Source organism: Podarcis muralis, chromosome 1 (assembly GCF_964188315.1).
Source record: "Podarcis muralis chromosome 1, rPodMur119.hap1.1, whole genome shotgun sequence".
Classification (NCBI taxonomy): Eukaryota; Metazoa; Chordata; class Lepidosauria; order Squamata; family Lacertidae; genus Podarcis; species Podarcis muralis.
In genome coordinates, this window is record NC_135655.1 from 105,816,777 (window position 1) to 105,844,173 (window position 27,397).

At 41.4% G+C, this 27,397-nt stretch overlaps 1 protein-coding gene across 6 annotated transcripts in view; it reads right to left on the reverse strand.

The window, feature by feature from the left end:
- Positions 1-1,654: 1,654 nt before the first annotated feature.
- The window catches only part of LY75 (lymphocyte antigen 75), a 67,033-nt gene continuing 41,290 nt past the window's right edge, over positions 1,655-27,397 (reverse strand). For 2 of the 6 annotated variants that reach the window (XM_077936524.1, XM_077936518.1), the window contains exons 29-39: positions 26,414-26,608; positions 26,070-26,290; positions 25,655-25,829; positions 24,903-25,067; positions 24,595-24,711; positions 23,403-23,570; positions 6,919-7,026; positions 5,747-5,869; positions 4,654-4,829; positions 3,946-3,979; positions 1,655-2,845 (exon numbers count right to left, since the gene is read on the reverse strand). In XM_077936524.1, coding sequence (XP_077792650.1) covers positions 2,652-2,845; positions 3,946-3,979; positions 4,654-4,829; positions 5,747-5,869; positions 6,919-7,026; positions 23,403-23,570; positions 24,595-24,711; positions 24,903-25,067; positions 25,655-25,829; positions 26,070-26,290; positions 26,414-26,608 — 1,676 coding nt within the window. In that variant the 3' untranslated portion in view covers positions 1,655-2,651. Of the gene's footprint in view, positions 2,846-3,945; positions 3,980-4,653; positions 4,830-5,746; positions 5,870-6,918; positions 7,027-19,186; positions 22,904-23,402; positions 23,571-24,594; positions 24,712-24,902; positions 25,068-25,654; positions 25,830-26,069; positions 26,291-26,413; positions 26,609-27,397 lie in introns of those variants that run through there. The other 4 variants (XM_077936557.1, XM_028746757.2, XM_077936534.1 and 1 more) reach the window with 3 other exon arrangements.

A 27,397-nucleotide genomic window follows, 5' to 3' on the forward strand; every position in this document is an offset into this window, starting at 1 on the left:
CCATATCTGAATACAGACAAACCTTTCAGCAAGGAAGGAGAGGCTGCTATTTCTACTCCTTTGCAGATGTTCTATAATGATAGTACAGTTGAAGTTTGGAAAGCTATTGAATGATCTAAGAACTGTAACCATAATCTCCCCCCCCCCAACCTTGGCAATTGCTGTAGCCGTTCTGACTCCAGGTAGAATCTCTGTAGTAGCATAGAGAGCAGTTGGCAGCGAAGAGAAATCTAGATGGCCCTGCTGTGAACACAGAAGGTTAGTAAACCCAGTTTGAAAAACTTAAGTCACCAGGATAAAACTTGAAATGATTTTACACTGATGTTGATGAGCTATATAAAACTCCCCTTATGACATGTTCAGAATTAAATTCATTTTTAAGTAATATATATTTAGTGCCACCTTTCTAACCCGAATTGCATTGCTTTTTCTGGTGACTGGCATGCAGTTATTTGAAGACTTACTAGTGTTAAATCAGTCTGTGGTAAAGTATTCAAATGATTGATAGCTTAAGTGTAATTGTGCACTTAAACCCACAGAGATGTGCAATCTGTTTAAGTGCTAGTTCAGTTGAGCTACTAGTTGCAATTTAACATATGGTAAACATCCTGCATAGTATTGTCCCCTGCTCAATCATTTCAAGAATTGATGGTGCTTACTCTCTCAAACAAACATCTTTCAGTACTTTGTTATTGTTTTACTATAAACTGCTTTATTGAACTACTTAATGTGTATAATGCTAGGAAGGCCTAATCACCTTTAGTGCTCCCCCCCCCCCCGTTTGATTGCTGTGGACCCCAGCAGCTATTTGAAGTATTTGCAAACTGGTTTTTGCAGATTAGGAATATTTCATGAGCCATATACTTCTGAATGATAATGGGGTCAGTTGTCCTGCAGTATGTTATTCCTCTCCCTCCATAGTTACATTTACTAGCCACAGATGATACCATATGCCTCTATTCAAATGAATGAGAAATGGTGTCTCAGACTCCTAAGCCACTTTGGGTTATCCTCACCAACATCTCAAAATAGGGTCGAGAGGAATAACAGCATTTTGCCTGTATAATTTTGTTTATATGGGTATACACTTTAACACTAGAATGCATTGTTTGATTTTGCAAAAGAAAGCATGACCATATTTCTCTAGGTACTCTCTCTCCAAAAATAACCGTTACAGAATGCAGTGGAGCATGTTGGACCCCATAGATTTCCCCTTCTAGGGATTAATGCTTCTCCATGGCGGTTTTACTTCAGCACCTGAATTAAGATGCTTATAGTGCTCAAACCTGCAATACTGATTTATTATTTGCAATGCTCTTTTGAAAAAACAAATTCTCTTTTATTTACTATAAGCACCATATTCCTCCTAGGCATCTTTGTTTTGTTTTTCCAGGGCTTCCTGATAGCACAGTGAAGTTTTTCTAATTAATGTCAGGTTTTGTTTAACACTTTAAGAAAAACAACAACAACCCCAATAACACTTTTTGGAATATGGCACCAAGAAAATACATGTTTATTTCATACTGGAGTAATTTAAAATCAATTTTTTGTTTGGGTTTATTCCTTTGGGACCAATGGCAAATTGATAGTGTTAAAACAAATGGTGTAAGAGGGCTCTGCCTTCCATCTGTCATTCTCAAAAAGAATTCATATATAACAAGGTATTTTTATTTATTTATATCAGAATTATACACATAAAAATATAGAGACATGTACACACGCATGATTTTCCCCACCACTGTGTTAATATAGGAGGAGTTGGCATTCGGGTATGGAGTAGCTATAGCTATAGTATGCAACATTTCAGCTTGGAAGACCAATTTTTTAAAAAAACATTTGGCATGGCCTCATGATTAAAGGTATGAAGGATGGAGTTACTACATGCTCCAAGAAACATTTGTGGAGGCTTTGTGAAATAACATCTTAGACTTGACAACAGGACCAGCCCTAGTGTTATGGTGAAACTTATAATAACAAAACCTACCTTTTTTGCAGATGGTTCCACTCTACAACTGGAATTCTGATTTCAGAAACAATTGAAAAGTGTATAATTGTAGTTTGTCATTTGTTTCTCGATGCCATTTGTTAATGTAAATAAGGGCTTCAGGTGTGGGCTTTTAAAAGTTCTTCAGGCACAACATAATCTGCAAAGTTTAGCACAATAGCTTAAGGTGAGAGTGATAGAGGTGAATCTTTGGATGTAGGAGACCACTTACTTCTGGACGGAAAGCAGGTTTCTATGTACAGCTGCCCTTTCCTCCAATATATTACCTAGCCAAAGCTAAACACTGTGAAGGCCGACAGTTGCAGATATTAAGCAATTGTGGAAGTGCTTAACTTTGGCTGGACTGTATCTGCTGCTGTTTCTCCTCTAGCCAGCCTTAACCTCTCCCGAAACCAAACTGGTAGTTCAATTTGTGCCAAGGCCTTTTTGCATAGTGAAAAACACAATAGAATGAAAGTTCAGTTTGTGAAAATGGTACAACAGTTGCATGGATGGAAATTTACTTCCTGTGCGTAAGAGCAATTTAATTTACCATTGACGGTCGTTCATCTTCATGTGGAATAATGTCAGACTGTCTTTTCCTTGAGGTATATTTCTTGGGAGCCACTGTTGTTCTTTCTGTAATTATGTTATAAATAAATACCGTTTAGGCAGTATATTCATTTTCTTCTTCTACAAGAACCACTTCATCACTGCTTGGCACTTGAGTGGTGGAACTGTATGCTGTACATCCTGTTCCAGAAGAAACCCTCCTTTGATATAAGTACCAGAGAAATGCTGCAGACACTGCCACAATTACTGTTGAAGTTATGACTAAGGTAGTTGTCCAAGCGGTTTCATCTGAAACAATACAGGGATTCCGTCAATGGGATGTAGTCAAATTATGTACATTCTTTCTACACTACAGCTAATGTTTATCTGCTATCACACTTGGCACACTAATAGTAGTGATTGCCTCTTTGCTTGGATCTAATTACCAGTTTGCAACTATTTAGAAAATAGTTCCTTTTCTACAAGTTACCATGGAACACAAAGGTAGCTCGGTGGACAACATTCTCACATTTTTCATTATACACAACATCAGATAGTATATGAATGTTAATTTATCATAGCATACCTACGAGACAAACTTCGTAACCTCTTTACTTTCATGTTATCTTGTTCTATATGGCACTTTATTCCCAAAGCTGCTGGTGTTCTACAGAGTAGTATCCACTAGTGACAAGCATGTCTATACACAATCTCCTTTCTAAAAAAGCTTAAAGTAAAGGTAAAGGTACCCCTGCCGGTACGGGCCAGTCTTGACAGACTCTAGGGTTGTGCGCCCATCTCACTCAAGAGGCCGGGGGCCAGCGCTGTCTGGAGACACTTCCGGGTCACGTGGCCAGCGTGACAAAGCTGCATCTGGCGAGCCAGAGCCGCACACGGAAACGCCGTTTACCTTCCCGCTAGTAAGCGGTCCCTATTTATCTACTTGCACCCGGGGCTGCTTTCGAACTGCTAGGTTGGCAGGCGCTGGGACCGAACAACGGGAGCGCACCCCGCCGCGGGGATTCGAACCGCCGACCTTTCGATCAGCAAGCCCTAGGCACTGAGGCTTTTACCCACAGCGCCACCCGCGTAAAAAGCTTATGTGACACCAAATCAGGGTAAAACTACTGGGTAACAACACAGAACTCTGGGTGTCTCTGCTACTTGCTTGTAACCAAATTAAATTGGACAGAAATACTGATGATATAATAATAACAAATAACAACCATGACATTAACTTTAACCACTTGAATATGTACACAGATCACAGGGTAAGTGTGAATGCTGCAGTTTCCTTATTCAATTACAAAGCGCAATAGTTCTGAATAACCAAGAGAAAATGCTCTCTTTTCAAAGCTCAACTACTGAATTTTTTTTTGGGGGGGGGGAGGAACCAAAAGATAACTCACCCGGTAAATACTTCTTTTCATAAGGAACTGCAAGCATACATGCAAAAGAAAATGAAAAGCGTTAATATGTGTTTATCTTAAAAGCAGCAATTTGCTTTCACTAATAACTGACAGTCCTAACATCCTGAATCTTGAACACAGCATTCTATGCTCTTCAGGCCCCAATCCCAGTAACCTTTCCTATTCACTTGCATTGAAGAATGTTGTGCACTGTATGCATATGAGAAGTTCATTTCTGAAACACCTGATCTTCATGTTAATGTGGAAGGGACAGAAAATGAGCAGAATCCTTTATTGTGCAGAAATGACTGCTCCAGTTAATTAAGACTTCTGCGATGTTAAGAAATGAAGTCTTGTCCTTCGGTTCCAATGTGATAAAAGCAGGAAGCAGGAACCAAACCAACACCATTGCCTTTCCAAGAATCTTTCATAACTAGTCAAAAGCAATGCTAGTACTGGTATGCTTTTTATAGGGGTATTCATAAAAACAGTTTCCCAAAAGTTAACCCTCCTTGAGTAATCTTGCAAAATTTTGTGTAGCTGATCTCTTAAGACTAAGGGGAAGATGTTTAGAAGATGCTCTTAAAGTAAAATTCTTACCTGTAGCAGTGCTAATTGCTCCCAAGACAATTCCCTGCAAACCTCTGAACTCTGAAATCTAGCACTAAGAAGAAACCATTTATAGTATAACAAATAGTGTGGGTATTACATACTGGAGGTTTCACAAAGGACTTCAGTCAGTGGGAGGTGCTCACAGGCTGCTTTTTTCCATCGGCCTGATGATGTCTGCATAACAGCACAGGTGTTTATTAGCTCCTCATTGCTTTCCTCTATCCAGTTTGTAAAATTCACTTTGGATTGATCGTACCATTTGAAAACGTTCTCTGCAACAAAATGAAATGGCAAAACCATGGATACTACTGTAGTAGTTGTTCACAAGGGATGATATTTAAATATGCTTTAAATCCCAGCATTCAAGTTTTAAAGTCCTAAAACATTAAGGCTGGTTTTTGTGTGTGTAGGAATAAGTCTCTGCCTTGTGTGCACCTCCTGTGTGGGTGGGAGTTTAATTTCACTTTCCAGAAGCAAAGATCCTGGTTTAAAACAAACTCCAGTCAGTTTCTAAAGTTAGCTTCAAAAGCAGGAGTTATGAAGATAACTTTTATAATTAACCAGAGTTTGTTTTATGCCATGATCTTAGTTTCATGGGTAACAAACAAGCCAGGCCTTCTGGAAAGTGAAATGAAAATCTGCTACAGTCCTTGTCCTGCAGGAGGAGGGGGAAGAGCAAGCCTCACATCGACTTTGTACTGCTAAAGGTAATATGTGGTTGACTGGTAACATCAGAATATAGTAACAACATCTTGCAATAAAACAAACACAAGCACAAACCCTTCACCACCACAAAGTGTTCTCTGCCACCTCAAAGGGAAGCTCTATTGAGACCACTGGAACTTACTTAGGATTGTTCTTTAGCTGCTTGATTAGGGGTCAGCAAGCTAAGGCCCATGGGCTGGAAGCAGCCCACGGAGGTTGTTTGACCGGCCCATGAGCTGCCCCCGAACTGAGCTGCCTGCGTGCTGCGCTAAACTGGTGCAGTGCGGCACAGGGACTCACTTCTGCAGTGGCAGAAATTGTGTCTGTGCAGACGCTGGAAATCACGGGCACGTGTGTATGCTCACGCACGTACACCAATCCGGCCCAGGCAAGAAAAACCTTGCCGACCCCTGTGCTTGATTATACCATCAAAATTAAACCAAGGTCAGACTCTATGTTTCTTTTGAGATTTCTGTTCACTTACCATCTGTATCAAAAAACATGCCCAATGATATGTATTCCGGACCATGCCAGTGGGTGCAGAATGTACTCCGAATAAAGCTATTCTCCTCTTTGTTATTTATGCTTATAATGTCGGCTCCAGATGCTGCATTTGAAGGGGTGGGTGGGAAACAAACAAACACCAAAAATCAAATCCCAGCGCTTTGTCAGATCTTCGTCTAAAATAGGCTGAACAGAAATAGTGCTCATGTGTGACCTTTTCTTATGCTCAAGTACTATTAGATTTTGCGTATCTCTCTCCCCGCCCCAGTTCATGAAAGACAAACAGGCCCAACCACCCAGCCCAACAACCCTAGTTAATTGTGTCTGTGGCCTCAAATATGCCAGTGTGTCTGCTGCGACATACAGGAGCATGTGTGGCACACAATCCCAAATTGAAAGCATTCCCAGAATGTGTTTTTTTTAAAAAAAAAAGCTTTAAAAAGACTGGGCTAACAATGAAATAGCAAACTACTCCCCTCCTTTCCCCTGGATATGGTCAAGAGCACAATTAAAAGCCTGTTGAAGTAAATTTGTGGGAATCTGGACCTGGTAGATTACTAGAAACTCCGGAATGGGCAAATTAAATCAGAGCAGCCACTGAAGCATCAAACAGGATGAAATACTGATACACTGTACTGCAAGAAAAGCTGCTGCAAGAAAAGCTGCTGCTCTGATCAGAATAACATTCTATCTCCGATGGTCGACTAACTATGGGCCTCTAGGTTGCTGCATTATAACCCCAAGCATCCCTGACTACTGGTTATACTGCTGGGCCACAGGTTTCCCATCCCTGCCTTATTTTATTTATTTATTGAATTTGTGTGCCGCCCTATACCTTCAGATCTCAGGGTGGTTCACAGAATAAAATCAAAATATAAAACCACAAAATACATAATCAAAATTAAAACAACAGCCCAATAACCCTTCACTCAGCTGTTGGGAGGATAAATTTGTGAAATGCTTTGAACACTCCCAATAGCATCTGAAGGGCCTTAGGCTAGTCTCCCTTGATCTATAATTACCCTTATTGTCACAGCTATAATAATTACAAAAAATAATGTACCCAAAAAAACGCAGCCCTCAAGCATAGCCACAGCCTAAGTATCTCATTAGTGACTCAAAAAGGGACTGGAGAGGGATTAGTTGTATTACCATTTCCCTTGCAGACTTCCCTGGTATCATCGAGAGTTTCCAACGTTCCTTCAAGTAAAGCATAGCAGCTCCTTCCAAAAGAGAGCCAAGCAGCAGAGGGACATGCAACTAGGGAAGACAATGGTCACAATTAGTTTCCTGTATATTTGCGTCCTGCCTTTTGATAAAAAAATTCACAAGGCACCTGATAAATATACTTAAAACTGTAACAAAATTGTTTAGACAAACTCGGTCATCAAAAGAAGCTTCAGAGCAGGAAAATGATCCATGGCAGTAAAAAGACAAGACACCAGAAGATACCGCCTTTGCAAAACACCTGATAGTTAACCAGGAAGGGACAAGGGGAATCTCCCTAGAGAGGGAGTTCCAGGTTTTGGGTGCTAGTGTGGAATAGGCTGGATCTCTAGTGACCACCCACCATTCAGATGATGAGAGCACATGGAACAGGAGTTCCAAGGAAGATCTTAATGTGCACCATGATTCATAATTGGAGAAGGCTTGTTGGGGACAACTCAAGCAGTTTAGAAAACTACTGGGTGCAACAATGCAGGAAGGATGACACCTGGGCTATAGATGGCAGAAAACTCATCTTAGAGCCTTATCTTCCAGCCTACACTTCGAGCCTACACCCCATTTCATCTGTGCCATACAGTAGAACTGCTACTACACACTGCCATTTCTGCTATAACAGTTCTATTTCTGAAGCTACTCCAAACCACATGGTGTCCTGGGCACTTCACTAAACATTTTTTTAAAAAAATAATACAAGTAGTGCTCCAGATGTTTGTAGAAAAATAACACCATGCAATGGTTGTAACCCAGCATATGTGAGCCACAACTAAATCCAGTGCAAAGTCAGTGGGATTTGGGATCAGACCTGTGCACTTTTTATGATTGAGGGCCAAACTAGATCACTTGTTAACTTTAAAAGTTAGCGAACAACAACTGGGAGGGGCCCCGAGTTGGATCTGGACATTTCCATCATTTTCCCCAGCACCTTTTTCTAAGGAAAAATCAACCCCCGCTGGCTATTTGCTTCTTTAGAGGAAACTTGCAATGGGGGGAATTGCAGCTCATGGAAGCAAAGAGAGTTTTTCATAGGCAAAATGGTACTGGGGAAATTTTAACCTACCCTCTCTTAGCACCATAGTTCCTATCCAAATCCCCCACTTCTGGTTGTTGTTTAGTTGGTTAGTCATGTCCGACTCTTCATGACCCCATGGACCAGAGCACGCCAGGCACTCCTGTCTTCCACTGCCTCCCGCAGTTTGGTCAAACTCATGCTGGTAGCTTCGAGAACACTGTCCAACCATCTTGTCCTCTGTCGTCCCCTTCTCCTTGTGCCCTCAATCTTTCCCAACATCAGGGTCTTTTCCAGGGAGTATTCTCATGAGGTGGCCAAAGTATTGGAGTCTCAGCTTCAGGATCTGTCCTTCCAGTGAGCACTCAGGGCTGATTTCCTTAAGAATGGATAGGTTTGATCTTCTTGCAGTCCATGGGACTCTCAAGAGTCTCCTCCAGCACCATAATTCAAAAGCATCAATTCTTCGGCGATCAGCCTTCTTTATGGTTCAGCTCTCACTTCCATACATCACTACTGGGAAAGCCATAGCTTTAACTATATGGACCTTTGTTGGCAAGGTGATGTCTCTGCTTTTTAAGATGCTGTCTAGGTTTGTCATTGCTTTTCTCTCAAGAAGCAGGCGTCTTTTAATTTCATGACTGCTGCTGTCACCATCTGCAGTGATCATGCAGTGATCACTTCTGGTAGAAGCTTCTATTTGCTAAGAAGCTAAGAAGCAAGATATCCAGCTGTGGATCTCCACCATCATCTTTAGTTAGGCTCTAGATTACTTGGAACAGCCTTCTTATAAATTCAAGGCTCTCTCCTCTAAGTCTTGTCTCATCCAAAGTGTTTTCCTGGACAGCTATAGCACTACCTACATTGCAAAGGCCACTGCTAATTAACCGGCATAAAAAAATCGCAATAAGTTGTTCAGAGCTAAACTGGCACCCTCCTCCTTGTACTAGAAGTATAAGGAAAGACAGGAAAAGTCAAGCAGCATCTGATGAATTTCCTCTATATCTCATGCTCAGGCTGTGAAAGCCTTTGCATATGCAGCTACAACAGGGACATCTTTGAACAAGGCAGAAGTATCAGCAGGGTTGGGAAAAACTTCAGGTTTGCCCAAGTACGAAAACATTTAGGTGAAAACACCAAAGTGGGTGAGAACCCTAAAAACAGCTCAATAAGGATTGAGGTCCCATAGTGGCAGTGGCATCTTCCCCAACTGTTTTTTTTTTTTTTTTGAGAGATGGAGAGATGGGGGAGAGAGATGGAAAGTATATGCTGATTTAATCAACCCACTAAAATCCATGATAAAACAAATATATATAGATAGATAGATAGATATAGATAGATAGATATATGAAAATAGCAACAGCCCTAATTATTTTACTACCGCGCTGAGTGTTTGTGAAATAGGGTGGAATATTTTAAAGCCAGGTATGAAAAACCCATGGCTTTCCAGATGTTGTTGGCTCAGAGTCCCCACTGGCCAATGGTCAGGGATAATGAAATAAAAATGACTCAATATATGTGCTTTTCTTTAGAAAGAAAGAAAGAAAGAAAAGAAAGCCAATCAGCAGTAAAGGTTTTTCTTCTTTGCTTTAGTTATTATAACTACTTGCTTGATGTGAAGTCAGATATGCCTGCTGGAAACAGAACTTGTGATTTTTACATCATGGCACAATGAATATATCAGATTTTATCTGTCTGACATTAACCTGGAAGTAACTGCAAGGGTGGCTGAGTTTTTGTTTCTCTTAAGAGTGGTGAATGGCACTATTTAGCGGGAAGAAACTCCAATGAAAATCCTTATTATTACATATTTTACATGGCTGTATATTTGTATATCTATGGGACGCGGGTGGCGCTGTGGGTAAAAGCCTCAGTGCCTAGGGCTTGCCGATCGAAAGGTCGGCGGTTCGAATCCCTGCGGCGGGGTGCGCTCCCGCTGCTCGGTCCCAGCGCCTGCCAACCTAGCAGTTCGAAAGCAGCCCCGGGTGCAAGTAGATAAATAGGGACCGCTTACTGGCGGGAAGGTAAACAGCGTTTCCGTGTGCTGCGCTGGCTCGCCAGATGCAGCTTTGTCACGCTGGCCACGTGTCCCAGAAGTGTCTTCGGACAGCGCTGGCCCCCGGCCTCTTGAGTGAGATGAGCGCACAACCCTAGAGTCTGTCAAGACTGGCCCGTACGGGCAGGGGTACCTTTACCTTTATATTTGTATATATTTTAAATTTTTATATATGGATGCTTTGTGATGGCGTATATTTGTAATGCCTAAAAAGGTTTGGCGCAGAAGAAGATTTATAGAAACTGTTGCCTTGCAAAAAACATTAGTGGGTTTGTACTGCAGAGGCACTTTCAGCTCTGTTTAAGATGAAAAATTGCTTGTCCGTGTTCAAAACCACAAAGAACAGTTTAAAAGGAACTACGTAAGTACATTTTGTGTTTGTGTGTTTTTCCTTCTCTGCCAAGGGCACAAATAAAATTTGCTTTTGGAACATTTTGCAAGGGGAAAGAAGTACAAAAGGGGGGGGGGAGGATCCTAAAATCAGTTCAGCTCTGCAAGAGAACAATTAGTGTCAATTAGTCTTGATCTGAACAGCTTTTTCTATACAACAGACTAGCATCGAATAGACGCATAACTATATGCATTGTTCGCCTTATTTCTGTTTTATAGATGGCAAAGCAAGTAAGAATGCAACAGATCCACTGTAACATTTATAACTATCGTTCCTAACTACTGGCAGCCTGCACATCTCATATATGTGGGTTACCACTGGCTTGCTGAAACCCAAACACCGTGTGTGGAAGAAGTCTTTCACAACTTTATGGATATAAGCTGTGGTCGCTGTGTCACCCTAGGCTGGATTTTCCCGTGATTTCCATAGGTTGAGAAGAGTACAAAACCCATGGTTGAATCAAGTTTCCATTAATCTCCACTAAAAACCTCTGTCTGTAACTTTTATATGTGGGTGATATACAACTAAGTCATATTTAGACTAGACTCATAGAAATCAACAGACTTAAACCTATTGATTATAATGGGCCTACCTGTATGGAGAAATTGGATAAAACGGCAAAAAAAAAAAAGGAGTTAATACTGTAAGCACTACAGAGCTCTCTCTCTCCATCAAAATAATTGAAGACAGAAGCAGTAGTTTAAAATCTTTGTGTTTTGCCTACAATCAAGAAAACAGACAGCCATCTAGCAGAAGTTATAACAGATATTCATTTAAAGTGTAGGCTAACACCAAAGCCCTGTTTTCAACTATAAAACATTGTTTATTTATAGTTACAGAAATACTCACTGACCAAAGAATCTACTTCACCCCTTCTGGGGGGGAAAAAACAAATATGGGTACCATATGTCTAGGGCAACAAACAGATGGCATACTTTATATACTTTCATTTTGAAAAGAAAGAACTGGAAATACCACAACGATTTTAAAAATAACATGTCCAGTTACATGTGGCAAGATGCAGCCAAACCGCCAACACTCCTTTGATTTCATGTAACCATGTTAAAATGTTAAAAATGCAGTATGTATTCTGGAAATAAAACTTTGTAGCTTTTGTCTTGGGCTTGTTTTTTCTTAAACGTTCCTTGCCACGACAAGAAATGCTTCCTTTATGTCAGCGCTCATCCTGCTTCTTAAAGACTGCGGAGGCTGGCTTTCTGCAATGTGCTAAAATATAGTGATAAACTCTCCTTTCCATTGGATGCGTAGTAAGGTGTGAAGTTAGGTGGGCTGAGACTGGGTTATTTGGTCCCTGTACAAGACCCTAGGAGGATGGATGGAGTAACACACATGAGATAAGGGAAACTACCCAAGGGTCAGAAAAACAATAGCTGTTGTTTGAACGTTTTGATGGTACAAAAGTCTCTGGTTCATAATGTTTCAGAGAAACACAGGAAGACTACTGGCAGCAGCTCTCCAAGGCTTTAGACAAGACTCTTGACCAGCTGCTTCTCAAGATGCCAAGACCTGAATCTGGGACTTTTCAGCTCTTCCCTATACATTTAAGCTCAATTTCATAAAGGTCTTCCAAGCAGAGAAAGTCCAGAACGTGCATGGAATATGTAAGCCTGCTGCTTCTCCTGCAAAACTTGAGGGAGTCAGCATAATGCAAGAGATCTACGTTCTCCAGCCCTATGCTCCAGCTGTTTTTTGTTAATCCCTAAAGGATGCCGAAAAAGACAAAACAAATGAAAGGTATACATTACAGTGCTGGGGAGTGAGAAATCCATTCTTCAAGTTTGAAAAAATTAACTATTATTTCAAATAGCTGTCCACATATAATAGTATGCACTTGTATTCGACACACTTCTTTTTTTTTCAAATTAGAGTGACTCTCCACTGCTTAGCAAGGCTATATATATATTAGATGGGTGCAGCTGCCGGTGGATGCATTGTTCTCCTTTTAGCCATGGTCTTCTCACTTCAAAAAGCTAAACAAACAAAAAAATGCCCTAATTCAGGGATGAGGATCTTGCACAATCAGCTAGCTCCCCCCCCCCCCCCTTTTACTGGAACATTTATTTATTTTTGCTGGAATAGAGTGGTGCAGAGCCAGGAACAAAGTGTTGTCTTCTCAGAAGGTGGAGTCAATTACCCTTTGCAGTATTTGAGCAACAGACTTCAGAGTTTAATCCCAACCATGTGTACTCAGAAGCAAGTCCTATCAAATCGCTTCCTGGGTAAGTAAGGCTAGCAGCCTTAGCTGACCAATCTGCATCCCAGTTGCTACAAGCCAAGGAGTCTTAACACCTCACTTCAGAAAATAACAGTTGAAAACACTGACAGATCTACTGCATCTCATCCTGTGGCCTACCTTTTTTTTTTGGCCCACCCTTGTGGTCAATGAATTCTCCCTTGTTGCTAAGCATTTCAACAATTAAGCTCTGATCCTGAAAAGAGTCACAGTATATCTACGCATATAGATGGCCTCACAACGTAACCAGGATCACACACACCCTCGCACCTACACATACAAATTATTTTAGCAGTGGATATATGAATTAACGTGTATATGATTCATGAAATAGATCTCAATAACCAAAATAGGGAGAAACAGAAAAAGAAACTGTTTCTTTTCAGGCCATGAGACTGGAGGTTTTGTTTACTTTGACTCATGTTTTCTCAACATCTGTGCACTAGCCAAATGGACTTCAAACAAACAACTACCCAGAGTAATGCAAGTCTGTTTAATCTCCTTATGGAGAAAACAGGAAATTAATTTGCCCATTGTCCGATTTGTTTCCTGTGATGATGAAGCCTTAAAAGCTTGTGGGTCACATGATATATCTTGGTATGTATTATCTCATCCTAGCAAAACCTCTTCCCTCTTCCACCCCCCACCCCCCCATTCAGCTCTGGACAGATGAACCAAATACAATCCCTCCCTCATCCTGACCAATGAACAATACAGAGTTGTTGGGGGATCTGTCCTAAAGAGAACAGATCTCTAAAATAGGTTTTGAAACAGTTTTCTGAATTAAAATGTATTATATTAAATTACAGGTTCTCCAGTTCATGCTCATACTAAAATGTAAAGCAAAACTTAAAACTAGAACACACTTACAAGTATATTTTAATACATTTGATGGCTGGACATCCTCCCCTCTTTTTACAGGGGGCTAAATAGGTACCGCTCAGGCGGGAAGGTAAACGGCGTTTCCCTGCGCTGCTCTGGTTCACCAGAAGCGGCTTAGTCATGCTGGCCACATGACCTGGAAGCTGTATGCCGGCTCCCTCGGCCAATAAAGCGAGATGAACGCCGCAACCCCAGAGTCGGTCACAACTGGACCTAATGGTCAGGTGTGCCTTTACCTTCATACCCCACAAAGGCAGAAACCATTGCCTAGACCAGGGGCTGGCAACCTAAGGCCCATGGGCCACAAGCAGCCCATGGGGGTCATCTAACCGGCCCATGGACTCCTGCCGCTCACTCAGCTCCTGTATGCCGCGGGGACTGCCTTCCGTGATGCTAGCCGCCTTCCCATTGGCTGCAGGAAGCTCCTGCAGCCAATGGGAAGCTGCGCACGCCTCTGTGCCAGAAGGAGCGCTGGAAACAGCGTTTGTGCATGTGTGCGCACTCCGGCCCACCATGGCGTCTGCGGGACCGTGAGCTGGCCCAAGCCACAAAACTTTGCCGACCCCTGGCCTAAACTGTAGGACCTTTGGTCCAGTTTACATCCTTCAGGGTCCAGTAGAAATCATGCTGCCAAGGGCAGAAATTGCGTAGTGTATGTGAGATTTTGATCCAACAACTTCATCTCTTGTATTATAACTTGATATTTTATATGCTATACATACTTTATACGTTGTGTGTTTTTTTAATGAGAGAGAAACACTAGTTCCCAAGCCTTCAGGAAAGTAATGGTTCTCCATTGGGAAATCCCTTTATACCTAAATAAAATATGAGCCAAATTCTGGCTGCAGCTCCTGGTAAGTGAGATGAGCTAGGAGCCCAGGTTTGGAAGACATGCTAAGTCCAACCTAGACATAGCTCAGTGCAGTGCAGGTGCAAAAAAAAAAAAGAGGGGGGCAGAGAGGAGTTCCTCTCTAGGAGCTTTCAATTTTGCACAGTCACAATAAGCCATAGTTTAAGCCAGTAAACTGCCAGGTCACTGGTCCCTCTAGCTCAGTATTATACCATAGGTATAATCCCATGGGTCGGGACCCACACCAGGTGGGCTGTAGCAAAGCAGCTGCTACTATGTTGGACTCCAGCTGAGACTGGTAGGAAGGCTAACTAAGGTAACCCTAGGCAAATTGCTCTGTAAATTGCCATTTGTAATATGCAGTACCAGCATGAAGTAAAAACCAAATGTGAAAGTGAGTCACGTTGCACTGCCTCAGATTCAGGCGACAGCCCTACAAATGTTCACTTGAGAGAGCAAAGCCGCATTTGAATGCACAATTGGGAATAAGCATTTTATTTATTCAAATTCCTCTAACTAAACAGCGTTTGTTTACCTTATTTATTTGTAGCCCCGACGAGCTTAGGGGCACCATACTGGTCTCCCAATAACTCCCCCCCCCCCACCGAAGCTAAATGATATGGAAAAAGTGCTTCAGGGAAACCTAAGGAGGTCTATGGGCGAGTTCCGAATCTGAAGCCAGATTTCCCCACCAAGTCCTTGCTGCTTTACCCACTGCGCCACACTGTCCCAGCGAGGTCGCACTGCGAGCCCTGCGCGTGAGGCACATCCACGTTTCTCGCCACGAGCTCGCGCGGGGAGAGCTTCCCTGGGCGACGGCGCTACAGGCAGGAGAGGAGGGCGCGCGGGCGAGCCGGGGAAGCGCAACCCGGAGGCCGCGAAGAGGAGCAACCCCCTCGCCCTGCTGCCAGCCCCGCATTCATTTGGCGCGCCCGGCCGGGACTAGCGGGAAGAAAAGAGGGGGGAGGAGCCCGCTCCCTTACCGTCTGCAGCTGCTCCTTGGAAAGGCAGCGCGGCGGCCAGGAGGAGGCCGCTCAGGAGGCAGGAGCGCGCGCTCGAGGGGGCGCCCATGGCGCAGCGAAGCAAGCTCCGTCCGAGCCCGGCCCACTCGGGGCTCGACGACGACGACGCCACCCACTCCCTGCCGCCCGCGGGGTAGCCGGGGGTGGGGTGGGCGTGGGCGAACTCTGGCTCGTGCTCCGGCTTCGGAAGCGAGAGGGAGGAGAGCAGCAGGTCCAGCAAACTTCTGCAAGGGGAACTGGGTGGCGGGACTTCTCTCTCTCCCCCTCCTCAGTTGGCGGAAGGGGCTGGTCACGAAGAAAAGCTACAAAGCACTCCAATGCACAGCTGAATTTATCCAATGTGGCCTCTGGGGGCTTTTGCGTCTTTAAGTGTAGGCAGAAATTCAACTGGCACAGCTTTCCGTCATCAAAGGGACGCTCCTGTCGAACGCCTCGCGTCCCACCCAGCTGGGAAAAGGCGGTCGGAAGCAATTGGAACCTCCCTGCTTAAGTTTCCGTGTGTAAAGTTAAAACGGCACTTAATGGAAATACTTAAACTACTTGGCTCTTTTCCTCTCGAGGAATCTTTTAGCTATCACCTGGCTCTTTTCCTCTCGAGGAATCTTTTAGCTTATTGGTGCTTCTGTCAGATGCAAAATCTTTTTGTACGCTGTGCTAATTATTTCAGCATAACTTCTTTTTTCCCGTGCTTGCAATCAGTACTAATCCACTACTGACTGATCAATTGAATTTTGCACAGGGATGCAAAATATAGGAACATTAAATGTCACAGTACTAGTTATAATGAGGTCTTGTCTGTGTGTGATAATATTGGTAATGCCAATCACCTTTCTACGCAAGACATAATAACAATTGCAAGTTAGGTTAGTTATCTGTTCTTTTTAACCTAAAATTTAAATTACCTTAAAAGTATTTTCCCTGGGTGGTAGAGACTTGGCTTGAGTTAGTGTTTGGAAAAGTGGGAACTACAAAATGCTTCTTCAGTTAAGTTATATGCAAACTGACCAGTAGAGGGTATCAGTGTTGTTTCCTTAGCACACCAGCAATATGGGAATGCTATGCATTTTTAATAACAATATACAGAAAACTATCAAAGTAAACTGCTTTGCATTATCATTAATTTCAGTGATAGTAACTATACCTTTGAAATTGATGGAACTTGTTTAATATTGACAGGATTAGGATTTCCCATTGGCCCTGTTCCAGTTCTAATAAATGTTTCAACAACACGTTTTTCTTACTGGTTCCGCATCTAACCCAGTGTCAAATTTCATTTTGTGCAAGACTCTCTGTAAAGCTGCAAAGACCTCACCACCGTCACCTGTTGAAATTTGGCATGGTGGTACTTTTTAACAGCTGCAATCCCTTAGGAACCTTAGAGCACAACTATGCGATGGCAGCACACCCAGATCTTAAAATGTGGGTTCCTGCCAAACACCCTGTATAGCAAAGTATGGAATGAGTTCAAGTGGGAAAGTCCTTGTGAGTGGTGCAGAACCCTTCAATTCCCTCCCTCCAGTCAGTTTTTTCCCCTCAGCTGCTGTTCGAGACAAGGAAAAAGTTCAGCTGGATGAAAAAAATATTAAATGGTGTCTGTGTGCATGAGAGAATGAGAGAGAAAGGACAGAATAAATAAAATAGGAAGCTTCCTTACACTGATTCAGGCCACTAGTTCAGCTTTTACACTGCCTGGCAGCAGTTCTCCAGGGTTTCAGACAGGAGACTTTTCTAGCCCTATCTTGGAGATGGCAGGAATTAGCAAAGCGGACACTCTACTTATGTGCTGCCGCCAGTATCAAGTGTCATTGTGCCCTTTTGAGGAAGCTGCAGTGAACACAGTTATTTACAAGTAAACATGCTTATGGTTAGGTTGACAACATGGAAGTTACCGTTTTGCAGCGACGTGGTCTGTTTCGTTTACAATAAAAGTGGGGGGAAAACAACACATCTCCAAAATTTTAACCTCAGCTTCTACAGTGTTGCCCTTAACACCTCAAAGAGCAAGTTAACTTTTCAGGGTATGAGTTCTTTGCACAGCAATTTTAAAAACCAGCTATGGAGAAACAGAATAGGAAATTCAAAAATTCAGATTATTATTTTCAGATAAAATCTTAAACTCAATGCCTTGCCGACTCTTATGTTGTTGTTGTTATTATTAGAATTTGTATACCACCCTTCATCCACAGATCTCATCCTACCCACATTTATCAGGAACTCCCATTGGTTTTCAGTTTTTAAAGTGTTACATTGTAGCCTAACTGCATATCAGAGAGGCAACATGTCTCTGATCTGTTGTGTTTTTTGCAATTAGTTTGAATATGCAACTAAAATTGGATTAAGTGCAATGTACTGTAATGTAATGTGGTATGTGCATTGCACATGTTGTTCCTTCAAGGGCATAATCCAGATGCAAAAAGAAAGAAAGAAAGAAAAAAAAGTCCAGGAAGCAAAGCAGGTCTAGATCCAGTTTAATGCCTAGATGGTAGGCTATCAGGAGACCCCCTAAGTTCTGTGATGGAAGAAAGCCAGGATATAAATGAAACTAGTGTTTTTTTTAACAGTCTCCCAGTGGCAAATATTCCCCTTTGGGGCAAGGTGCTCATGAGGAATGGCAATGGTCAAGCTTCAGATGTGCTTAGAGAAAACAATATTATCTGGACCCATTTAAGTCTGGCTTCAACTAAAACTGCCTTGGTTGCCCTGGTAAATGACATTGGTCTGGAGAGCAGTAGTGTAATCTTGCTTGTCCTTGACTTTTGGTACCATTGACCACAGTATCCTGGAGGACAGCTTTAATACTCACAAACTTCTAACTTGCATCCATTCACAGACAGGGTATCATCCTCCTGTTATTTTCTGTGTCTGCAAAGGAATCAATTTCCTCAACATAGTAAGTTAAACATAGAATCTCTCTCTCTCTCTTGAGCTCCCTAATGCATGCGCTGATGACATGCTGGAAGGCTAGCATCATGAACCTGGAGAGGCAGTGTGCAGAGTGGTCTAGCTGATGACTGAAGATACGAGAACGACACAGCTTTAGACCAAGTCAGACCATTGTGGTCCATTTAGCTCAGTGTTGACTACAGTATAAGCTGGTAGCGGCTCTTTGGAATTTCAGGCAGCAGACATTCCTAGCCCTACCTGGAAGAGTTCAAAGCAGGTGCTCTACCCCTGAGTGAAAGCATTTCCCATAGCACCATTAGCTCTGACTGCATCATAGAACTGGAATCACCTAGTCCAACCTCCTTGTGGTCCCTTCCAATTCTACAGTCCTATGAAGCAGTTTATTTATTAAGCAGAAGAGGAGGGAGCAAGTCCTCCTGGGCTCTGTCCAGGTGTCTCATCTCACTTGGCAATTATTATTAAGTACAGTCGTACCTTGGGGTTTTGAACAGCTTAGTCCTCAAACATTTTGGCTCCCAAACGCTGCAAACCTGGAAGTGACTCTTCTGGTTTGAAAACTATTTTTGGAAGCTGAATGTCTGACAGGGCTTCTGATTGGCTGCAGGAGCTTACTGCAGCCAATCAGAAGCTGCACTTTGGTTTTCGAACGTTTTGGAAGTCGAATGGATTCCGTTCGACTTCCAAGGTACGACTGTATAGGAGAAGTGGAAGCCTAAACAGGCACACAACTTCCTTGCAAGTCAAGTAATTGTTGTGACTGTATTCACCTGCTAATGCCATTTTCCCTTCTTGGAAAAAAAAAAGGACCGAAGACACCTCAGAACAAGATTACTTTTTAAAGCTTTATTAACTTTGATGTTTGTGGGTGTTTTTTTTAAAATACTGAAGAGTACAAAAACATTTTTAATCAGGTGAAAAGCACTGAAATCAGCTTAAATTATCTCACAAGTACAAATCTAATCACCATTGAAGCTTTCTACTAAATCTACTACAGTATTTCTAAGGCCATGACCCACAGGAAGGTTTTGTTGCGAACTCTCAATACAGATATATTAAGGCATTTGCATTCATTCACATCATGACATTTCCCACAATATCGCAGAAGAGATATTCCAGAAAAAAAACCCAGCACACACAATTAAAAACATAATTTAAAAAAATTCTATCAGAATATTATACAAATAAACACTTTGTAGAAACACTGGAATCTTTTGTGCATATTTATCTACATCTTGCATCACTGAATAGCCCTGATAATATATTTAAAATAAACTTTCCATTTTTAGATTCACATCAATAAAGAAGCCCACAAGTGCAAATAGTCATAAATTCAGTAATGCTGAGCACACTTATTTAGTGGAAATTGCCCCAAACCCTGGTTACTACTGCACATGCAAAAGAGTACTTAATGGAGTATGCCTTCGCTGGGAGATACATACGTCTCAATCTTTGCAATATAAAATATTTTAACATATGGTCATCTGTTGTCTTTTCAGTTTCAGTTCCCTGGTGTGTGGTATGTATGCTGAATATAGCCCCCTGTTCTTTTCTCTGCCACCTAGCAGGTGACTGGCGCTGTCAAAGATAACCACACCAGTCATCTGTTTGGCACAAGTACCTGTGTGTCAGGGCGTACATTAGAAACAGGTTGTGATGCAAATTTTATTAAATAGTGAACAAGCTTCTTCACCATTACTAATTTAGGACTTGGTTATGGGCATTTTATTTATCTAAATATTCTAAATCATGCTTCCAAAAATAAAAATACAAAATACAAAGTGCATTTTTTATCCTGTGTGTGTGTGTGTGTGTGTGTGTGTGTACATGCACACACACATGCACCACTATCATTCACCAGTCCCTCATAGGCTATTATAGGCACTATATTAAAGACCTTTCTGCAAAAACGTTTTGTGTGCAACAAATGTCCAATTGTTTGCCCGTTTGTTGTACAACAGCAGCAGTTGTGTTATCACAATTTCCAGATATTAAAAGAGGAGCATTTTGTATCTTGGGAGATCACAGTCTACCCAAGCTAGCACATTCATTGCTATTGGGACTGCTGTATTGTTGAGGGCACTTGTTGGGAGATTGTCTGAGACACTGTGTGTCCAGTTAAATATCTCCTCTCTAAAACGCTTAATGTTTTTTTAAAAAGGTGTGCAGAGCCACATATGTGGCCCTCCTTATACATCACACTATCACCCTCCCTTATTATGTACTGATAAGATTATTATACTGCTGTCACTGAAAAGACACTTGTGGGCAGAAATGCATGAGTAGCACAGTTTAAATGGTCCTGCAGAAATACCCCAGCTGAAGAGATCTATAGCAGGAAGAGACTAGTAGCAGTCCACAAGAGCTAAGTGTGAAGTTGGACAAAGGCCTACTCTCATATATATATATATATACACACACACACACACACACCATAGGTGATGTTACACAATCTTGAAAAAAGGGACTCACATGCACGCACACACGCTTCCAAAGGAAAGCTAATAGGGTGGCTTTCCTTTTGCTAATTAGAGTAAGATTGAGTAGCTACATGCTCCTATCTCTATGCATAGTATGCAGAACAATGGATGTTGGGCCAAGGAAAAACAGCCCAGAGCCCTAGGCATCCAATGATTTTCTGCTCTCGTACATGAAGATTTTCTTCATGTATCTGTTAAGGCACCTCTTTTCTATTTGCATATGGAGTGCTTTTGTCTCGTTTATTAAATGGGAATCCTCTACCTATGTGGGATTCTTGGGGGGCTTTTTTGGCCAAAACCCCCCCTAGCATAAAAATAAATTGAGTAGTAAGCCAATTATTTTTTAGTATTACCTTTGACAGCATTCCTTAAGTCAGTAGTATTATCAGAACGATTAGTTAAATATTTCCACGGTACATTTTTATTAAATTAATGGAGTTATACTAATAGAAGCTGTCCCTTTATTTTGGCTAAGAGACAAATATTATGCTACATATTAAATGATATGTGTCTTATAATTACCCCTCTTCTTCTAAAGCTCAGTTAGGGGTTGGCCACTGTGTTGAGGCCACTTTGATTTGCTCTATGTGACAACTGTCACCACATGGTGAGCCGGTTGTGTGCAAAAGCTTATCACATGAAGCCAAGTGTTCCTACCATGTCATAACATAGAACCAAGAAAAAAACTCTTGGGCGTGTCTTTTAGATGCTAATCAATGGGTTGCATTTGACGAAGACCAACTTAGAGGACACCCACAGAAATTAACGGACCTAAGTAGGGCTAACAATACATACAGCTCAATGTGTTTTCTGTATTAGTACAGAACAAAATGAGTACCCCTTTAGAAGTAGCAAAATATGGCAGAGGTAATAAAGACAAATGTCAAACATTATCAATAGGAACCACAATCTTTCTCCAGGTTCCACTCTTTATAGGCTAGTTAGTACATACTAGGGGTCTGAATCTTTCATTTAGCCCTTGGTTTCCATTTGGCCTCTTACATTTGTATGTGTGGGGACGGTATGGCTTATTAAAGTTAAAAATGTTTTCAAAATGCAGGCTGACAAATTGTTGTTATTCTTTTAAGTGTTGTAACTAAAAAGCTAACTAAAGAACTGAACCAAAGATGGGAGGGATCTTTGGAACTTTTATTGAAAAAGGTCACCATTTCAAGTTTGTATTAAAAACATTTCAAGTTTCTTTCTTTCTTTAAAACAACCCTTCTGTACCCCAATAGGTTTTAAGTACAGTGGTACCTCGGGTTAAGTACTTAATTCGCTCCGGAGGTCTGTTCTTAACCTGAAACTGTTCTTAACCTGAAGCACCACTTTAGCTAATGGGGCCTCCTGCTGCCGCCTCGCCACCTGAGCCCGATTTCTGTTCTCATCCTGAAGCAAAGTTCTTAACCTGAAGCACTATTTCTGGGTTAGCGGAGTCTGTAACCTGAAGCGTATGTAACCTGAGGTACCACTGTAAAAGAGTATGGTTGATACAAGTTATTACATTATGTATTTTGCGTCCAGTGAGTCGATTCCAAAAGATTCTCTAGGCATCAATCATACTTCATATAGGAGAGCATGTTCAAAAATCAAAGCATGTCCAAAAATCAGTTTCAGGGTTGTATCTCAATGCATGTGCAAATCTTAAAGACCATGGAAAGTGCAAAGTCTGATTGGAGTTTAAATCAGTTGGTGAAACACAGTTGACTTTCCCTCCTCCTTTCAAATGTGGGGGGAAAGGTTGCTGTCACACCCTGAACAAAAAATAGGTACTGAACCCAGAGGTCAGCATTTACCTGCTACTGAATACATTTGGTATAGGTTTGCCAAACCAAAACCTATAAAATTATGCCTAAACAGCCCAATCCAGCAGGAACTGTTCCTCAGTCACCATCTCTGGAAAACATAGTGTCCGTTTCATCTTCGTACAACCCCCGTTCATAGCGTACCGAAGAGAATCCGCCCCAATTCAGTCGTTTCTTCTTATACAGGAAGCATATCAATCCAGCAACAAGTGCGACAATAATTAGAATAGCGACAGCTATTGCCCCTCCTACATGATTAGAGACTGTAAGGAAAAGAAACAACCCAAAGTCATCCATCCGTAACTATTAATCCAGAAGCAACTTGACTGAAAATCATATATATTATACAGGAGTTGTGCGAGGCTACTTCACGCCAGCTAGCATGCAAAGCATTTCCCTGCCCTTGCTCCTCTCATTTTCAGCAAGAAAAGCCCTTTATTGATTTGACATGCTCTTTGCATTGAGGAAATATGGGCATTCTCTATTACCTCTGTCCATGTTCGCAGAAGCCCCTACACATTTGCAGGAAAGGAAGGTTTTTGTAGAGAGATGGGTTTTCTCCTCCTCCACAGATCTCTGTATTTATTATGTGTAGTATTACCTATAGTATTATTAGTGTCATGATGGTGATGATAATCTGCATCTTACTGATATAGCAACATCACAAACAGTTGCTCCTGATGAGAGATTGGACCCCCCTGTTGACACAATCACAGGCCAGTTTAAAAAGCTACATTAATTTAAAATCAAAATCATACATACCTTGAGGAGCTTTGCAAACAACTCTGCTTTGGAGATTTCTGCAGTCAGTTTTGGACCATGTACCATTTGTTGAAAACACAACGCTACATTTACCATTGGCTTTCTCTTTTCCCTTTCCCCAGTTGACATATTTAATTTCTGAGCCATCAAGCCACTTCATGGATTCAGCTGTATATTAAGGGGGGGGGGGGAAACCCCACAAAAAGTTATTCCTTAACAGCAAAAATGTGCTGCAATTATTACAGTGTGTACAAGCAGCAATTTAATTATATAATGTTCAGAGCCAGAAAAGTCTACTAAGCACCAATAGCCAAGAGTCTATTTCAGCTTCTAAAAGCTTTAGTGCTGGCAGAAGGATGCAGAGAGCTGAGAAGCAGGGAAGCCTAGGAAAGAAGGTCTATGGTAGGTTTAGAGGAATAGATAGAAAACCATTAGGCCAGAAGAAAAACCAGTAAAACGAACAATCTCTCTATGCCTGCATATGGCCGCGAATTGCAGAGCTAGGCATGGATGAAATGATTTGAAATAACCAGGTACATACATCCTTGGCTAATGCCCTCTAGCCTGGCTAATTCTCTTTCTCTGTGCTTTTATTTACAGGATGGAAAATAAGCCAAGTTGCAATGCATGTTCTTTATTTGATTTCTATTCATTAAGATTTTAATAATGCACTTGTAGTGCACAGTAAATTTCAGGAGCATAATCCAAATAAAACTTCATTTTCGCTAAAATCAGTGGAAATATGGAATGCAGCTAACTCTCCTTGAAGGACTAACAGATGCCTGACTTCACCTGCCTTGCTTATTATGCCTTGTACAGTACAGTGGTACCTTGGGTTACAGGCACTTCAGGTTACAGACGCTTCAGTTTACAGACTCCGCTAACCCAGAAATAGTACCTCGGATTAAAAACTTTGCTTCAGAATGAGAACAGAAATCGCGCGGCAGCAGCAGGAGGCCCCATTAGCTAAAGTGGTACCTCAGGTTAAGAACAGTTTCAGGTCAAGAACAGACCTCCAGAACGAATTAAGTTCTTAACCTGAGGTACCACTGTATTAGGTAGCAATCCTAATCCCACTCCCTAGGAGCAAGTCCCACTGAATTCAATGGAGCTTACTTCTGAACAGGCACGGTTAGGATTCCAGCCTTAACAGTTATAAGTCACAAGTGATTCATAGTTATTCACTGCTTACCATTTTCTTGCATTCCAAGCCATACTCTTCCAGTGATGAAATAATGTTCTCGTAAGTGTGTGCTCACAAACTTATTTTCTTCCTCATTTTCTATAGTCAAAAGTGTTGCAGAAGGATCTAAGCAGATAATGTTAGTGGTCAAAAGTGAAAATAACTTCTTGAAAGTTCTCTTTATTAACATTTAGTGAAATAATTTATGGCAACATTTAAAGTAATAACAAAAAAAAATCAACTCTCTATCCAAAATATTCTTAATTATATTATTGTCTCTTTTTTTAGACATAACATGATACATAATATGGACATACCAAGCTTCTTGCAGACTTCTTTAGCCTCTTTCCAATTGTATATAGAGAAATTGTAAAATGCCAAATCAAATGCATAGCAATGCTGTTTATACTGTATCCACTGTGAAGCACTACCAGTAGTTTGGGGGCAGTATGTGGGATTTTCTGCTTGCTTGGACTGTACTTCTGTGAAAATATAAACATCATCATCATCATCATCATCATCATCATCATCATCATCATCATCCCAACATCTTGGGGCACTCCTATCATCCATTCAGGTGGTTCAATGGAGCCTCGATAAGCCATTGCCACATAAACACAAACTGACTGTTGGCACACACACATATATATCTGCTGCTGTGTTGAAGCAATTTAATTTACTGTAAAGGTACAGGACTATGATCCATCGGAGGGCATCCCAGGGAATACAGACCTTTGCCTCTGATGCCTGAGATGGAATTCCAGTTTCTGGGAGAATGCTGTTGCACTCAGATCCAGCTTCGATGTTTCCCATAGGTATCTGGTTGGCCACTGTGAGCATGGGATGGTGGACCAGATGAGCCACTGGCCTAATTCAGCATGACTATTCTTATATTCTTAAGGTTTTGGTGGCCAACAATCCTCAGCATGGTACTTAGAAGGTCTCAAAACCAGTAGGAGTTGCTTTTAAGGACATGCTTTTAAGTATAGGGCCAGGGGTTGGGGTGGGATCTGCCCTCATCATTCTCTTTGGTCTTAGCACCACACTGGACACATGAATGCAGACTTACTGTTTGAAGGGTAGTAGCAAATAGCACCATCAGCGCCACGCGAGCAATCCAAGCGGTTCCAAAATCCTTTAGTGTCCAGTAAGAAACAATTTCCAGGAGAATGTGAATGCTCATATTCCCAGGGCTTGTAATCAAATGTGCTTCCATCAGACCACTCAAAATCAGAATCGCTTTCCTAGAAAGAGAGCAATTCGATTCCAGTTGAACAAGTGCAGATGTCACTTTTTGTTTTAGCAAACACTGGGAAAAACAGGCATCATGGCTAATTATTGGAGCACAGCACCACCCTACAATGTGTTTAATGTATGAGGCAAGTTAAAATATTGTTAACAGAAATGAAAAGCTGGCTCAAAACCTTTAAAGATAACAGCATGGGGATATGGTTGCAAAAGCACATGAAACAGTTCAAACTCACGTTATGATTGGATAAACCAATCCAAAGTGGATATCCATCTCTTTTTACAATATTTTCCAGAAACACTTGCTGCGATTCGCTGTGTACGCTGGCTAAATCACTGCCATTTCGCTTGCATTCTCTCCATGCATCATACCAACTGAGCTGTTTTTGAAGGATCCAGTATGTATTATTTCCATGGGGCAGTTTCTCGGGCAGTGGTGGTTTGTATTCTTTGGGTCCTATTTCAATATTACAACAAGGACAGAAGTTTAGTTTTTTTTAGTTTTAGGCATATGTAAAAGAAATTAATAATAATACCATAGGCATTTGGAAATTCAATCCAAATTGCAGACATTGCTTACCCATTTCTATTTTACAGACAAGGATGCTGTGTAGGCTAAATTGCAGAGGTAACCAGTTGCCACTGTAATTGTACATATCCCAGACACCATCAAGACCAATACCAGCAACAAAATTATTATTCTTTACATAAGGTCTCCCCAGTCTCCAGTTATTGTATGAGGGGTATGTGTTGTCATCCCACTTCAGATTACCATCTGCAGAAAACAAACGAAAGAAGTTTCCATAATGAGTGCTACAGATTTTATTTAGGAGTGTGCTGAAATTATCCCACAATGGCTAACGTTAACATTACTGGAAGGTCAGTAATAACCAACACTTGGCTTAGAAATAAAAGGAGGCACCTTTTGCATATGGTCAGGGGTCCCTTTACCTTTTGCATATGCTATTTGGATGTGGCCTGGTTTGTTGACGGTATCAACAGTTTTTTTTAAAAAATGTTTTCCCACTTTAGAATTGTTTCATATAATCAAAATTAAATCCAGAAAAACTATATTAATACACCCATACACCCCAATGCATCTAAATACTCACATAAGTATTCATAACAAACAGGAGTTATCCCTTTAAATGGTGCACTGTGAATGCACCAACTGTTGGGATATAGTAGTTCATCTTCCTATAACACCTTGGCTGGCAGAGATATCCAGTATGGAAAACTTTTTTTTATTAAAGAAAAATGTTCTTGCTGGAATTGGGCAACAGTAGTAATGCTAATATCCGGATTTTCTCTCTGCAGATGGTGAAATACACAATTCTACACTTTTATCACTATACCTAACCTGAGGTATCTAGTTTCTGTTACTATTCCATGTTAACTCTTACATGTTTTATGTTAGCATTGTACTAGTTTTATTAGAACTGTTAACTATGCCAAGAGGGAAAAATAAAATAAATCAGTATTTTAAAATCTACCTTCAGCTGAAAAAGATATATTTTTTTTGGGGGGGGGGGGGATTTTCTTAAAGGTATTTCCTCAGAAAATC